Source organism: Mauremys mutica, chromosome 1 (assembly GCF_020497125.1).
Source record: "Mauremys mutica isolate MM-2020 ecotype Southern chromosome 1, ASM2049712v1, whole genome shotgun sequence".
In the NCBI taxonomy this organism is placed as follows: Eukaryota; Metazoa; Chordata; order Testudines; family Geoemydidae; genus Mauremys; species Mauremys mutica.
This window is the reverse complement of record NC_059072.1, coordinates 90,190,683-90,207,067: the sequence shown is the minus strand read 5'-3', so window position 1 is coordinate 90,207,067 and position 16,385 is coordinate 90,190,683. Positions and strand designations below refer to the sequence as shown.

The following is a 16,385-nucleotide window of genomic DNA, read 5'->3' as shown; positions in this document are numbered from 1 at the left end:
CCTTAGTCTCCTCTTTTCCAAGATGAAAAGTCCTAGCCTCTTTAATCTCTCCTCATATGGGACCCATTCCAAACCCCTAATCATTTTAGTTGCCCTTCTCTAAACCTTTTCTAATGCCTGTATATCTTTTTAGAGATGAGGAGACCACACCTGTACGCAGTATTCAAGATGTGGGCATACCATGGATTTATATAAGGGCAATAAGATACTTTCCATCTTATTTTCTGTCCCCTTTTTATTGATTCCTAACATCCTGTTTGCTTTTTTGACCGCCGCTGCACACTGCGTGGATGTCTTTAGAGAACTATCCACGATGACTCCAAGATCTTTTTCCTGATTCGTTGTAGCTAAATTAGCCCCCATCATATTGTATGTATAGTTGGAGTTCTTTCTTCCAATGTGCATTACTTTACATTTACCCACATTAAATTTTATTTGCCTTTTTGTTGCCCAATCACTTAGTTTTGTGAGATCTTTTTGAAGTTCTTCACAGTCTGCTTTGGTCTTAACTATCTTGAGCAGTTTAGTATCGTACTGAAAACTTTGCCCCCTCACTTATTACCCCTTTCTCCAGATCATTTATGAATAAGTTGAATAGGATTGGTCCTAGGACTGACCCTTGGGGGACACCACTTGTTACCCCTCTCCATTCTGAGAATTTACCATTTATTCCTACCCTTTTAACCTACCCTTTTAACCAGTTCTCAATCCATGAAAGGACCTTCCCTCTTATCCCATGACAACTTAATTTAAGTAAGAGCCTTTGGTGAGGGACCTTGTCAAAAGCTTTCTGGAAATCTAAGTATACTATGTCCACTGGATCCACCTTGTCCACATGTTTGTTGACCCCTTCAAAGAACTCTAATAGATTAGTAAGACACAATTTTCCCTTACAGAAACCATGTTGACTTTTGCCCAACAATTTATGTTCTATGTGTCTGACAATTTTATTCTTTACTATTGTTTCAACTAATTTGCCCGGTACTGACGTTAGACTTACTGGTCTGTAATTGCCAGGATCACCTCTAGAGCCCTTTTTAAATATTAGTGTTACATTACCTATCTTCCAGTCATTGGGCACAGATGCCGATTTAAAGGACATGTTACAAACCCTAGTTAATAGTTCCGCAACTTCCCATTTGAGTTCTTTCAGAACTCTTGGGTGAATGCCATCTGGCCCAGTGACTTGTTACTGTTAAGTTTATCAATTAATTCCAAAATCTCCTCTAGTGACACCTCAGTCTGTGACAATTCCTCCGATTTTTCACCTACAAAAGCCGGCTTCCACCTACAAAAGCCGGGTCCCTAACATCCTCAGCTGTGAAGACTGAAGCAAAGAATCCATTTAGTTTATCCGCTATGACTTTATCGTCTTTAAGCGCTCCTTTTGGATCTCAATCATCCAGGGGCCCCACTGGTTGTTTAGCAAGCTTCCTGCTTCTGATGTACTTAGAAAACATTTTATTATTACCTTTTGAGTTTTTGGCTAGCCATTCTTCAAACTCCTCTTTGGCTTTTCTTATTACATTTTTACATTTAATTAGGCAGTGTTTATGTTCGTTTCGATTTACCTCACTAGGATTTGACTTCCACTTTTTTAAAGATGCCTTTTTATCTCTCACTGCTTCTTTTACATGGTTGTTAAGCCATGCTGGCTCTTTTTTAGTTCTTTTACTGTGTTTTTTAATTTAATTAAATGCCATATATGGGCCAACCAGCCAGTGCAGTGGCTTGGCATCAGCAAGGATATAAACAATAAAGTATCTGCATGTGAACATTACAGAACTAATAGACCAACACAACACAAAGCACCTTTAATAACAACACATCTACCAAACAGATGTTGGAAGAGACTAGCTTCAGATTTATGCAAATACAGAGGATATCATTACCTGGTCGTAGCGGACTATTTTTCCATGTACCGGTATATAGAAATAATGTACTTGGGAGACATAACATGTCACAGTGTTATCAAGAAACTGAAGTGCACTTTTGCTTATTTTGGCATTCCAGAACAACAAGGGATGGACAATGGACCACAATTCACTGCAGCAGAATTTAAGTCATTCTGAACAAAATATGATTTTGATCATATTACTAGCAGCCCATGTTACTCAGAAGTGAATGGAGAGTAAAGCCAAGAAAACCCTAGAACAGGAAGATATATTCCTTTTTCTCTGAGCTACAGGTCAACACCAATAGCAGCTACGGGATAGAGTCCAACATGACTTCTGATGGGAAGACAACTCAGAACTACTGCTCTAACTTTTGAAAAGAATCTATTTCCAAAGACATGAAAAAAGTAACTAAATTAGATAAAAATGTAAAAAGAGCTTATAAACACCTTTACATCACACAATACTCAGAGAACTGCTGGGTCTAAGACCTGGTGACCACGTTCTGTCAAATTGGATATAGAGAGAGGATGGACACTTCAGCTGTCATAAAGAGAAATAACTTTAGAACCCAGATATGTGATTGAGACCAACAGTGGAGAGTTCAACAGAAACCATTGGCATCTAAAGTTTGTTCCTCAGAGAGAACAATCGATAGAGAAAACTCTACAGACAGTGGATTCTAGACTGACCACATTCAGTTGTTGCAACTAATGGACGCCCAGATAACCAAGCTGTTACATGTTCAGGTTGTGTAATTAGAAAGCCAGTACGATTCAGAGACATTTAACAGACTAATTTATACTGAACTTCAAAGATACATGTAGGTACATTTTGTAAATGCTAGGAACGTATTAAAGGGGGAGATATAATGGAATGCTAAACCGTATTATGCTGTTAAGCCATGAAGTGGCACACTGTGCAACATACCTTATTTCAGCTAACCTCGGCCTTGCAGGGCAGAGCATTAAAGGATTTTACGGAAGATGCATTTCTGGTGTATCTCTTTGAGAAGGAAACTCTGTCGTCATTCAGTAAATGACATAGAAGTTTGACCTGCCAGTAGCAGCCCTGCAACTTATCATGTATGAGGTGGAAATGACATCTGCCAAGTCTGCAGACAACATGTAGCAAAGGGAGCAGCAGAAGTGATTAGAGCCAGAGAGGAAACCACCTGGCCGCACTCACAACCAGAGCAGACCTGGTCCCCACTTCTCTGGAAGTGAAAGTTGGCTGGATTGCCGAGCTTTGATGCCTTACAAGCGCTCCAATATTGGCTCACCCCATTGGGTGGTGCTTGTGTGCCGTGCTGGTGCCTGTGGGATTGGCTCTCCATTGATTGGGCTCACATGCATCTGAATATGCTACTGTCGCTGTGGCCTTTTGCTTCCAGTGGTCTGCTCATGGCATCAAAGGAGAAACCATTCACAGTAAATTGTTCAGGTCTGTGATCTCTCTTCTCTTTTTTTACTTGTTTTGAAACAGCAAGTTAACCATGTTGACATTTAAATAATCAGCATTGGTAAACTGAGCCAACACATAATTGAGATGAATGGGGCAGTTCATATCTTTCAGAATTATTGTTTTATGTTCTCTGCAGATGCAATCGATCATCTGGTCATCACTGCATCAGTTTATACACTCATTTAACATTTTCAAGGCTTTCTTTGCAACCATAAGAGTAAGAGACTTTTTTTTTAATGAAAGCTGAGATTTTGGAGAACAAAAAAAAAAGTGCTGTGTCACTGAATCAGTGAGACTGGTCCAATTCTAGCCTGAGTTTGGCACATCCACCTCCATGCGAGTCTGAGGGCAAAGCCTCACTCATCTGTATAATGCTTATTCTGGCAGATAGTATGTTTTGAAGTGAATTGGATTGAGATTGAGGGCCTTGTGAAATCAAACACCAGAAAAAGAATCCCTTATTGGAGGGCAGAACACAGGTCGAAGATATTCCCCCAGCCCCACCCCCTCTGTCCTGCCAGGGGGCAGGAAAACCCACAGATGGCTCTTTTTTGGTCTTGCCTTACCTTTCCCTCTTCTTCTTAATAAGGGTGTTGAAACTGGATGGAAACCTTAAACACTGAGAGTCATAGAGCAAGTACAGTCTAGCACTTGGCTCCCTCACTTATAGAAATGCTCTTTTGAAAACCCTTAGGGAGAGAAAATGTCTCTGCTGTCCCCCTGTATCAGCCAATGCAACAATTCAGCAATAATGGATAAGCACAACTGCTGCATATTTCTTCTAAAATGATCAGTAGTGAAATGCTTAACACTGTTGAAATTTAAATGGTCATAATTAGGCTTCAGCGTTAACACCCCATCGAAGTGAATGGGGCAGTTCACATTTCTCTTAGAACTACTGTTTCAGCCTGTCTGCCTGCAGACTCAGGAGGAGAACACCGCATCAATTTTCATTCAGATGGCTAATTTTGCAAACAAAAGGGCTAGAGATTTTTTTTCATGTACATATTCCATTTTAATTATATTAACACTGATGAGCGTGCAGCTGTTCTCTATTAGATCAGCCACTGCTCAAAATATTCCCCACCCAGTGCAGACATATATTTTAATCCCTCTAGGATTTGAAAGTTAAAAAGGAACCAGTTTGGTCTAGCTCATTTTACATGCCTTCCTCTTATGGCTGCAGCTATACTACCTGGGGCTGTACTTGTGTGAGTTCTAACATACTAACCAGCGTTGGACCTAGTCAGTATTTGAAAAGAGAATTCAAAGAAAAACCAGGGAACTTCATGAAGTGTGGTGGTCAATGATCAAGTAAAGGGCATTCTTCTGTTTGAATGCTGATTGAATACTGTGATGATATTTAGCATGGTAGGGGGATTCTGTGATCTTGGAAGTGGCGGAGTTGCATCTAAGCAATACATACTTTAGAACATGAGGGGTCCTTAGGAAAGGGTTCAGGAAGAAAAGTGGGGGAAGCAAGAGGGTGAAAGAGCTGTTGCACTTATGTGAATTATTTTAAATAAGAATCTGGTATAATCCTACTGTCTGCTTGCTTACTTCAGTCAAAATATAACATTTCTGGCATCATGGATTGCTTCTGCCTTTGTCTAGGTCACTTTGAAGTCTTTATGCTGAAAAGTGACTCAGATGTCTTCATTTTTTCTAGCTTAGCCTACACAGTTAGCTGTTCCATTGCAGCAGTGGAAATTATATTTCCCTAAGTACGTGCAAGCTATTTAGGGTGTAAAAGCAGCAAAGAGTCCTATGGCACCTTATAGACTAACAGACGTTTTGGAGCATGAGCTTTTGTGGGTGAATACCCACTTCCTCAGATGCATGCATCCAACGAAGTGGGTATTCACCCACGAAAGCTCATGCTCCAAAACATCTGTTAGTCTATAAGGTGCCACAGGACTCTTAGGCCTGGTCTACACTACGCGTTTATACCGAATTTAGCAGCGTTAAACCGATTTTACGCTGCACCCGTCCACACAACGAAGCCCTTTATATCGATATAAAGAGCTCTTAAAACCGATATCTGTACTCCTCCCCGACGAAGGGAGTAGCGCTCAAATCGGTATTGCCATGTCGGATTAGGGTTAGTGTGGCCACAATTCGATGGTATTGGCCTCCGGAAGCTATCCCACAGTGCACCATTGTGACCGCTCTGGAAAGCCATCTGAACTCGGATGCACTAGCCAGGTAGACAGGAAAAGCCCTGCGAACTTTTGAATTTCATTTCCTGTTTGGCCAGCGTGGAGAGCTCACCAGCACAGGTGACCACGCAGAGCTCATCAGCACAGGTAACAATGCAGTCTCCTGAGAATCGAAAAAGAGCTCCAGCATGGACTGCACGGGAGGTACTGGATCTGATCGCTGTATGGGGAGAGGATTCCATGCTAACAGAACTCTGTTCCAAAAGACTAAATGAAAAAACATTTGAAAAAATTTCCAAGGCCATGATGCAGAGAGGCCACACCAAGGACTCAGTACAGTGCCGTGTGAAAGTTAAGGAGCTCAGACAAGCCTACCAGAAAACCAAAGAAGCAAACGGAAAGTCCAGGGCAGGGCCAAAAACATGCCGCTTCTATGCTGGGCTGCATGCAATTCTAGGGGGGTCTGCCACCACTACCCCACCCCTGTCCGTGGATTCCGAGGTGGGGGTGGTAATCGCAGCCATGGCTGAGGATTCTGCGGATGGGGAAGATGAGGAGGAAGAGGAGGACGAGCTTTTAGAGAGCACACAGCACTCCGTTCTCCCCAACAGCCAGGAGCTTTTTCTCGCCCTGACGGAATTACCCTCCCAAGCAACTATCCCAGACAATGAAGCCATGGAAGGGACCTCTGGTGAGTGTACCTTGTAAATATAAGATATGGTTTAAAAGCAAGCGTTTTTTAATGATTAATTTGCCCTGAGGACTTGGGATGCATTCGCGGCCAGTACAGTTACTGGAAAAGTCTGTTAACATGTCTGGGGAGGGAGCAGAAATCCTCCAGGGACATCTCCATGAAGCTCTCCTGGAGGTACTCCAAAAGCCTTTGCAGAAGGTTTCTGGGCAGCGCTGCTTTATTCCGTCCTCCATGGTAGGACACTTGACCACGCCATGCATGTAGCAAGTAATCTGGTATCATTGCATGACAAAGCCTAGCTGCGTATGGTCCCGGTGATTGCTGGCATTCAAGCAACATCCATTCTTTATCTCGTTGTGTTATCCTCAGGAGAGTGATATCGTTCATGGTAACCTGGTTGAAATTCAGGAATTTAAGTAAGGGGACAGAGATGGCCATTCCTACTGGGCTGTTTGCCAGTGGCTTAAAAGAAATCCTTCCCTGCAGGTAGCCAAGCGGGAGGAAGCGGGGGGCACGATTGGTGCTGAGCTTTTCCGCGTTTGGCTAGCAGGGATCTTTCCTGCTACCAGCCACACGGTTGGAGGGGAGGGGAAAAGGGGGGTGTTTAGCAGTGATCTTCCATGATGCCAGCCACGGGGTGGTTTCTGCTGCTGCACGTTAACAGGAAAGAAGCAGCACTCAATGGTAACACCAAAGCTGCAGGCACTCAATATTAAGATGCAAAATGCGACCTTGTAGTGAAGACACATGTGCTATGTAAGATGAATAGTGTTGTTCACCGTGAAAGAGTACGACCATTGTTCTCTAAAATGTATCTTTTTAAATACTTCTCTCCCTTTTTTCCCCTCCCTCATGCAGCTGCAAATTTTTCAAGCCTCCCTCTTCCGTCCCGAAGGCTATCTCAGATAAGGCGGTGGAAAAAAAAGACGCGAGAAGAAATGTTTTCGGAAATCATGGTAGTGACGCGCAATGAAAGAGCTCATCTGAATGAGTGGAAGGACGTGGTAGCAAAGTACAGGAAAGATGCCAGTGACTGTGAGGACAGGAGGGATGAACATGAGGACAGGAGAGACGCTCGAGATGAGAGGAGAGATGCTCGAGATGAGAGGTGGCGGCAGGAAGATCAGCGGTGGCGGGATGCAACTCTGGGGCTGCTGCGTGATCAAACTGACATGCTCCGGCATATGGTGGAGCTTCAGGAACGGCAGCAGGATCACAGAGTGCCGCTGCAGCCCCTGTATAACCACCCTCCCCCCTCACCATGTTCCATAGCCTCTTCACCCACCAGACGAGTAGAACTCGTGGGAGTAGGCTCCGTGCACCCGCCCACTCCACCCCAGTGGACAGCCCAACCAAAAGGCTCTCATTATTATGAAATTTTTTTAGTGGCCTTTTCCTTCCCTACTGTTCTCCTCCCAAACCCCACCCGGGCTACCTTGTCAGTTCTCTCCCTCTTTTTATAATTAAGTAATAAAGAATACATGATTTTAAAATGAGAGTGACTTTATTTCCGTAGAAAGCAAGCTGTGATCGAAGGGGGTGGGTGGGTGGCTTACAGGGAATGAGTCAATCAAGTGGGGGGGTTTCATCAAGGAGAAACAAACACAGCAGTCACACTGTACCCTGGCCAGTGATTAAACTGGTTTTCAAAGCTTCCTGGTGTGCTCTTCTAATCGCCCTGGTGTCTGGCTGTGAGTAATCAGCGGCCAGGTGATTTGCCTCAGCCTCCCACCCCGCCATAAAGGTTTCCCCCTTACTCTCACAGAGATTGTGGAGCACACAGCAAGCAGCAATAACAATGGGGACATTGGTTTGGCTGAGGTCTGAGCGAGTCAGTAATGTGCGCCAGCGACCCTTTAAACGGCCAAATGCACATTCTACCACCATTCTGCACTTGCTCAGCCTGTAGTTGAACAGCTCCTGACTACTGTCCAGGCTGCCTGTGTATGGCTTCATGAGCCATGGCATCAAGGGGTAGGCTGGGTCCCCCAGGATAACAACAGGCATTTCAACATCCCCAACTGTTATTTTCTGGTCTGGGAAGTAATTCCCTTGCTGCAGCCGTTTAAACAGAGTAGTGTTCCTGAAGATGCGAGCGTCATGAACCCTTCCCGGCCATCCCACGTGGATGTTGGTGAAACGTCCCTTGTGATCCACCAGTGCTTGCAGCACCATAGAAAAGTACCCCTTGCTGTTTATGTAGTGGGTGCCCTGGTGCTCCGGTGCCAAGATAGGGATATGGGTTCCATCTATCGCCCCACCACAGTTAGGGAATCCCATTGCAGCAAAGCCATCCACTATGACCTGCACATTTCCCAGAGTCACAACCTTTTGTAGCAGCAGCTTAATGATTGCTTTGGCTACTTGCATCACAGCAGCCCCCACAGTAGATTTGCCCACTCCAAATTGATTCCCAACTGACCGGTAGCTGTCTGGCGTTGCAAGCTTCCACAGGGCTATCGCCACTCGCTTCTCAACTGTGAGGGCTGCTCTCATCTTTGTATTCTGGCGCTTCCGGGCAGGGGAAAGCAAGTCACAAAGTTCCATGAAAGTGCCCTTACGCATGCGAAAGTTTCGCAGCCACTGGGAATCATCCCACACCTGCAACACTATGTGGTCCCACCAGTCTGTGCTTGTTTCCCAGGCCCAAACTTGGTGTTCAATGGCTAGAACCTGCCCCATTACCAGCAGGATCTCCAAAGCGCAGGGGCCCGCAGTTTGACAGAATTCTGTGTCCATGTCCTCATCACTCTCGTCGCTGCGCTGCCGTAGCCGCCGCCTCCTTGCCTGGCTTTGCAGTTCAGCATTGACTGCACGAGAATATGCGAGGTGTTTAAAATGTCCATGATTGCTGTCTTGAGCTCAGCAGGGTCCATGCTTGCCATGGAATGGCATCTGCACAGTCCACCCAGGAAAAAAGGCGCAAAACGATTGGCTGCTGCTGCTTTCATGGAGGGAGGGGTGAGGCTGTACCCAGAACAGCCGCGACAATGTTTTTTGCCCCATCAGGCACTGGGATCTCAACCCAGCATTCCAAAGGGTGGGGGAGACTGCGGGAACTATGGGATAGCTATGGGATAGCTACCCACAGTGCAACGCTCAGGAAATCGACACTATCCTCGGTACATGGATGCACACCGCCGAATTAATGTGCTTAGTGTGGCCGCGTGCACTCGACTTTATACAATCTGTTTTAAAAAACCGGTTTCTGTAAAATTGGAATAATCCCGTAGTGTAGATGTACCCTCAGTCTGGATCTGTAAAAGCAGCAAACACGGCTACCCCTCTGATACTATTTAGAGTGAGAACTTTTCTGCAGAATGAAAGAAAGCTTTTCTGAGGGATTGTTTGGGACGTGAGAGGCAAAGGGCATTGTAAAATATGCCTGTCAAGCCAGCTGCTTTTCCTGATTCCACAGACTTTGATAAAACAATTCTGGTACCTGGTAAGCACTTTGACTTGCTGATAAATGTTTTGGCAGAACATTATTTTTCCATTAGATAGTAGAAACTCCCAGAAAGCTGACTGCAGGATATATGACTGCATTGTGTGAACTAGCCTCTACATGCTATGTTGATATCCTACCTGACAAAATGATTCATGATCAAATAACTGAAAAGACAAATAATTTTAAAATTAGAGAATCATTGTTCATGGGGAAAGCACTCCAACAAGGCTACTCAGTTAAAGGAAATGTAATAGCCATTAAAGGTGCAGAATCATTGGCCTGGACCGTCTGCCCTTAACTGACTACCTGGACATACCCTTTGCATAATGGAATCCCCATTGGTAGCCTGCCAAAGGCCTCTAGTATAGAGAGTAAGGCAATGGAAAGAGGACATTCCAGAGTACTTCTGTGCTCCAACAATTCCTGGGTTTTAGAATGATCTCTCAGGATGTCCTTGCAGCTGGACACAATTTAGAGCAGTCTTGATGTTCTAATTTGTGCCAGGGGGCAAATTGGCTCCAAGCTAGTCCTGGGATTAAAGGGGTATAAAGGTGATTCAAAGCTTTCTATAAGGAAAAACAAGGATTCTCATTGCAGAATTGGGTTACAACAGAGTGCTATGCCTCAGGGACATATCCCTGCAAGAAATCTCTTTAAGTAAAAACTTGGCCTTTTTTGATCGAGTGCAAGATACATCTCTTTGACTAGGCTTCCCATGGATTGTGTGCTAGTTATTTAGCCACTCTCAGATCATCTTTTGACTGGGCAAATTGGCAGCAGAAGAGAGTGATCTTTTGAACCTCTTAATTTGAACTGCTAATGGTTCAATTTAAACAATATAAAGTGCACCGAGATACTACTGTGATGGATGCCATAATAAATAATTTTTAAAGCCACTAAGAGAAAAGTGGATAGTTTCTCACACGGTGTTCCTATTTTATGGTGGAAAATCTAAAAATCCAAGCATATAAGGCTTCTCTCTGACTAGAATGAACCAATCCTGCATACATCACACTGCAATGCTTCAGATACTGTAACAAAGAAGGTCTTAGATGTGTTTCTAAACTTGCAAGAAATTCAGACATTATATACAATTAAAAAGTATGCAATCTCCATGTGCCCAAAGTAAGAAACACGCCACTCTCAAAAAGAGGATAGTTAATTATGGAAACACAGAGACTGTGGGTCTGATCCTGAAAGGGAACATAAGAAGATAAGAATGGCCATACTGGCTCAGATCAATGGTCCATCTAGCCCAGTATCCTGTCTTCCGACAGTGGCTGGTGCCAGATGCTTCAGAGGGAATGAACAGAACAAGGCAACTTATCAAGTGATCCATCCCCTGTTGTCCAGGCCCAACTTCTGGCAGTCAGAGATTTAAGAATGACCAGAGTAGAGGACTACGTCCCCGACCACCTTGGCTAATAGCCATTGATGAACCTATCCTCCATGAACTTACCTAATTCTTTTTGAGCCCAGTTATAACTCTCCACTTTCACAACATCCCCTGGCAACAAGTTCCACAGGTTGACTGTGTGTTGTGTGAAGCAGTACTTCCTTACATTTCTTTTAAACCTATTTAAATTAATTTCATTGTGTGACCACATAACAAAGAAGCCAGGAAAGGGGTAAATAACAGTTCTTTATTCACTTTCTCCACACTGTTCATGATTTTCCAGACCTCTGTCATATCCCCCGTTAGTCGTCTCTTTTCTAAACTGACACATCACAGACTTTTAATCTCTCCTCATATGGAATCTGTTTCATAATCTTAATTTTTTGTTGCCCGTCTCTGTACTTTTTCAATTCTAATATATCTTTTTTCAGATGGGGCAACCAGAACTGCATGCAATATTCAAGGTGTGGGAGTACCATGGATTTATATAGTGGCATGATATTTTCTGTCTTATCATCTATCCCTTTCCTAATGGATCCTAACATTTTCTTTTTTGACTGCCATGGCACACTGAGCAGATGTTTTCAGAGAACTATCCACAATGACCCCAACACCTCTTTCTTGGGTAACTGCTAATTTAAACCCCAATCATGGGGTTTTGTGCTCCCATGATGTTCCAGTGAAATTACTTAGATCAAGCTCTGTTTGATAACATACATGAAACCATTGATTGAGTGGATATCTCCAAAAGTAGTAGCAAAAAATCCAATGGACAAATATAAACATACACAGATATGAGAGACTTGGACTCTTGTAAACAGTTCATTGCCATCTCTTACAAAAATAAATGAAATGTTGAACAACCTGAAAGATACTTAATTGGAATTATCATCTGCATATCAACAGATATCTGCTGAATTACCAGGGCATTTCTATTTAAGTGCCTACATATGATTTATGCACCTAAATATGAAATTGATGATCAAAGTGACAAAGTTCAGAAAGAAATAATAACACCTGCACCATTTACTCTAGTAGAACTACCAAAGGGCTGATGGGGAAATATAGTCTTGGAGATAAGATCAGTTAATGATCAGGCAGTAACTCAGAGATATCAGTGTTTCTGGCAGTGTCCTCCCTTTCTATCAGCACAGAAATAATCATACATTTATAAACAAATGTCTTTGAAGAAAAAAATGTCTAAAGAAATTGTAACAGATAATAGAGTACAATCAATCTCCAGGAAAAAGGAAAACTATTGAATGATGAATGGTATAACACATGAGAACTTCTCTTTACTATCCATATGCATATGGATAAGCGGAAATATGAATAACTGATCAAGAAAGGTCTATAAAACCAAGCAATGAAACTAAGCATTGGAAAAAGGCCATATAGGAAAGATTATTTGCTTAGAGGTTGACCCTATATTTAGCAACTGGTATAATAAACTTCTATTTTTTCCAAGGAGAGAGGAAGTGTTGTATCTAATGCTAACTGAATACTGCAGGAATGACTAACTATCATATCTACTTTCCAGCACTAGAGGAATGTTAGAGAAGGAAGTAAAAAAGGAGAAAAATTAGATGGTGAGAGATCTATTGCATATATGGGAGTTTGTTTACAAGATCCAGTTTAATCCTATTGACTGCTAGCTTATTTCAGTCAAAATACTACAGATATATTTTAAATGAGTTGTACAACTAAGGTTGTAACATTTGGGCATTATTTATCAGTGGTTTTCAACCTGTGGTCCGTGGACCCTGGGGGTCTGCAGACCGTGTCTAAGATTTCCAAGGAGACTGCATCTCCATTCGACATTTTTTTAGGGGTCTTCAAATGAAAAAAAGTTTAAAACCACTGGTCTATGCTAGTGAAATTTGATTTGCTAACCACTGTGTGATATTCTTAACATGTTGTAACACAGCATATGTCCATATGCAAAGTTACTTCCATCAGTGCACAGGCATTCAGATCACCATTTAGAAGAGATTTGCTTAGGGTAAAATAGGTACTGTGTCCTTTCTTTCATAAATAATAAGTTGGTGGTTTTTCAGTTACAATTAGTCAGTTTTTCAAATCAGAGAAATTGCCATCACAACTAAGGCTCATTGAGAATATTATGGCCCATCGCAGCAGAAAGGCTAAGAACTGAATGGACCATGGAGACTGAATTCCTCACTTAACACCAAGAGATGTTCCCTTCATGTCAAGGCTGAGGGACATAAGCTGGTGGCAAATAGCTGGTAGATTGTACTACTGCAGCTGGTGGTGTAAGGGTTCCATGCATAAAGGGCCGGATCCAAAATCCATTTAAGTCAATGGGCGTCTTCCCATTAACTTCATTGGGCTTTGGATCAGGCCCAAATACAGGACTTCATCTTCAAAGGCATATTATTATTTAATCCAGCATGTTTTATCAGCACCCTATTCACTTTTTTAAAAAATTCGGAAAACTAGATGCAGAAATATTATGGAAAGTCAGATCAGAGGAGGTAGATGTAATAGTCTTGTTCCCCATATTAAATGCCAACAAACCTTTTTTAAAATGTAGTGCCAGATTGAGAAATCTGGCTTCTTTATTAATAATGATGGCATACTGCTGCAACAACAGTGTATTAATCATCTGCATTATCTCCCAGGCCATGTACTTTTAGTGTGACTGATTATCTTGTTTATTCCCACACAGAATTGCTGGGAGACAGTGAATTTATGTGTACTGATAGCAGCAAAAAGGGAAGTCCTGCAAGTGGGGCTAAACATAGAAATAAGTGTGGGAACACAATAAGCTTTTAAATTAAAAAAATGAAGAGTAGAAGGTAAGGATCGAGAATAAGGAAAAAAGAGAAAAAGAGAAAGAAAGGAAAGAGAAAAGAAGAAAGGGAGAGAAAAGAAAGGCAGGAAGCAGAGTGCATCCTGACAGCATTAAACATTGTTCACAAAGACAGTGCCAGTGGCAGTTTGGCAAACACTGAAAGCAGTGCAGGAGTCAAGGTGGGAATCCTATAGGTTTTCTGAAAAATGTGCAGTTCTGGAGCCAGTATCCTATAGACACATGCACAAAGAAAGGAAGCCAAAGTCATATAACGAGCAAGTTGTTTTACCTACAGTATTGGTCCCAAACACATCTTACAGTAGGGATACACAGTCTGAAAACTGCAGTAATTTTTTTTTTAAATAAGGGTGACTCCTTCTGGCCAAAGGAAAGATGGGTCTTGGCTGTAAGCTACAAAGATGGAAGAGGAGAGAAATTACCAGTCTTTACATTTTTTTCTTACCATTTAATTAATACACTGTTGTTGCAGCAGTATGCCATCATTATTAATAAAGAAGCCAGATTTCTCAATCTGGCACTACATTTTAAAAAAGGTTTGTTGGCATTTAATATGGGGAACCTACAGGAATTGGGTCCCTGCATGACTCTTAGCAACCACATCACAAAAACAATTAACACAATTGGCCCCCTCATTGGTAGTCTCAATAGACTCTGAAAACTGCATTCCCCTAGAGGTGTTTCTCTATAGCAGAGTTGGGGTACATTGCCCAGGGTGATATTGGGGGATTCCTAAAAGATTGATTCTGTGCTGATCCTGGAGGTTTTCAGTCAGACATTTTTTGCCAGCACTAAAAATCATTTTGATGGGAAAAACTAAAGGAATGAAAATGGTATCTTAAAGACATAAAAATTAGATAGCGTGATATAATAACCCCCAAACATAGGGGCACAGCCGAAAGGGGTGACGTGGCAGGGCAAAACAAACACAAAGCAACCAAATGTGTTCCTCTGGGGCTTATATGGATCTTTTATTTTATATCCATTTTAAATGGCCTCCTTTTTCAACCCAGTTGGCCCCTCCTTCTTTCTCTTCTCTATCCATCAGTTCACTGTGATGCAAAGTTAAAGTGTCCTTATCAGACAAGGTGCCAGTAATATCTCTCTTTTATAGCCTCAACCTTTTCATGAGCAAACATACAAAGCAACCTTTGGCCTCTCTTCTTTCCTGAGTTCTGTTGCTTTTAATTCTTCACAAGCAGACGTGCCAGTTAGAGTAGATGGGTGTGGGGTGGAGGTGGAGGCAGAAAAGGGGAGAGAGTGAAGGGTGAAAGAGATACAGTATAGCTGATCGGTGGATATACAACATGAATCTTTGTTTCAGCCTATCCAGGAACAACAACAATGTAGTGCGTGTGTATGTGTGAGCATTGGGCAATGGATCTAAGCTGAGAGGAGTAATGAGGCAACGAATGCTGGGTCCGGACCTCTGGCCATTGCTCCTCTGTCTCCAGCTGCTGTGGCAGGTTGGTGAGGGCAAGTGTGTCAAGGACAATTATGTAATCAATGTGATGCAGCTGAATCACTCAGACCTTCCATGGACCTTCGATAAAATAAAACCAGCTGTGCAGCTGGGACTACGTATTGTAGAAGAGCAGCTGCAGAAGGCAGGTAAGGGTGTGAAGCTGTGTGTTCTTTTCCCCTTTAGAGTTTTTGGGTCAGACTGTGAGCCCTGGCCCTCCCTCAGTCAGTGCTTCTACAAACTGCCCCTTGGAGCTGTTCTTCGGCTGTCCAGTCACCATGTAGATCAGACTATAACTGTCCCCTTCTTTCCAAGCAGCGGAGCCACAGTGCAAGGATTGAACCAGGGATGTTTATGTGCAAGTTGATGCAAACCCTTCCCTGAGTTAATTTCTGAAGATGTTCAGTTGGGATTGAGAACATAGGAACTGCTGAACCAGACCAGACCAGATCAGGGGTCCACTGAGTCCAGTATCCTGGCTCCTCCTCTAGCAGAACAGATCAGTGATCTATCTATTCTGGTAACTTCTATGTTAGATAATGACAGATATGTCAGCCCACTCCCCCAATGATGCACATAACTTTGTAACATTATGATAAAGAAATTTCATCCTGACCCCAGTTGCTGGTCAGATTATTCCCTGAAGTGTGGGGATCAGCAGCCCTTATAACTTTTAATTTAGGTTGCATCACTACAGATGCAATTCTTACTCGTTTTCATATCTAACCTCTCTTTTCAATATCACTAAACCAGTGATTCTCAAACTTTTTTTTTCGTGGACCACTTGAAAATCGCTGACGGTCTCGACAAGCCTCTTAATGATCTTTCCAAATGTTGTTTGTACCATTAGTGAACTATTGTAAAGTGCTTTGGATAAAAGCGCTATATAAAAAAAATTAACATTTTTGTTCTACAAATAAAAGCACACAACTCATATTTACATATCAGTAGTTTTACTTTTCTAATGCGATGGATGTGCCCTCTCTCCCCTGCCATGGCAGCCCCCAAGCTGGGGCTGGGAAGAAGGAGGGGTC

The 16,385-nt window shown here is 42.6% G+C and overlaps 2 protein-coding genes across 2 annotated transcripts in view; one reads left to right on the top strand and one right to left on the bottom strand.

The window, feature by feature from the left end:
• The window catches only part of LOC123345961 (intraflagellar transport protein 56-like), a 33,830-nt gene that overhangs the window by 7,256 nt on the left and 10,189 nt on the right, over positions 1–16,385 (bottom strand). The gene's annotated exons all lie outside the window — the stretch shown is intronic.
• Positions 15,290–16,385, top strand: part of GUCY2C (guanylate cyclase 2C) — a 67,824-nt gene continuing 66,728 nt past the window's right edge. Inside the window, exon 1 of the mRNA XM_044983033.1 lies at positions 15,290–15,500. Within this exon, the coding sequence (XP_044838968.1) occupies positions 15,290–15,500 (211 nt within the window). The remainder of the gene's footprint in view (positions 15,501–16,385) is intronic.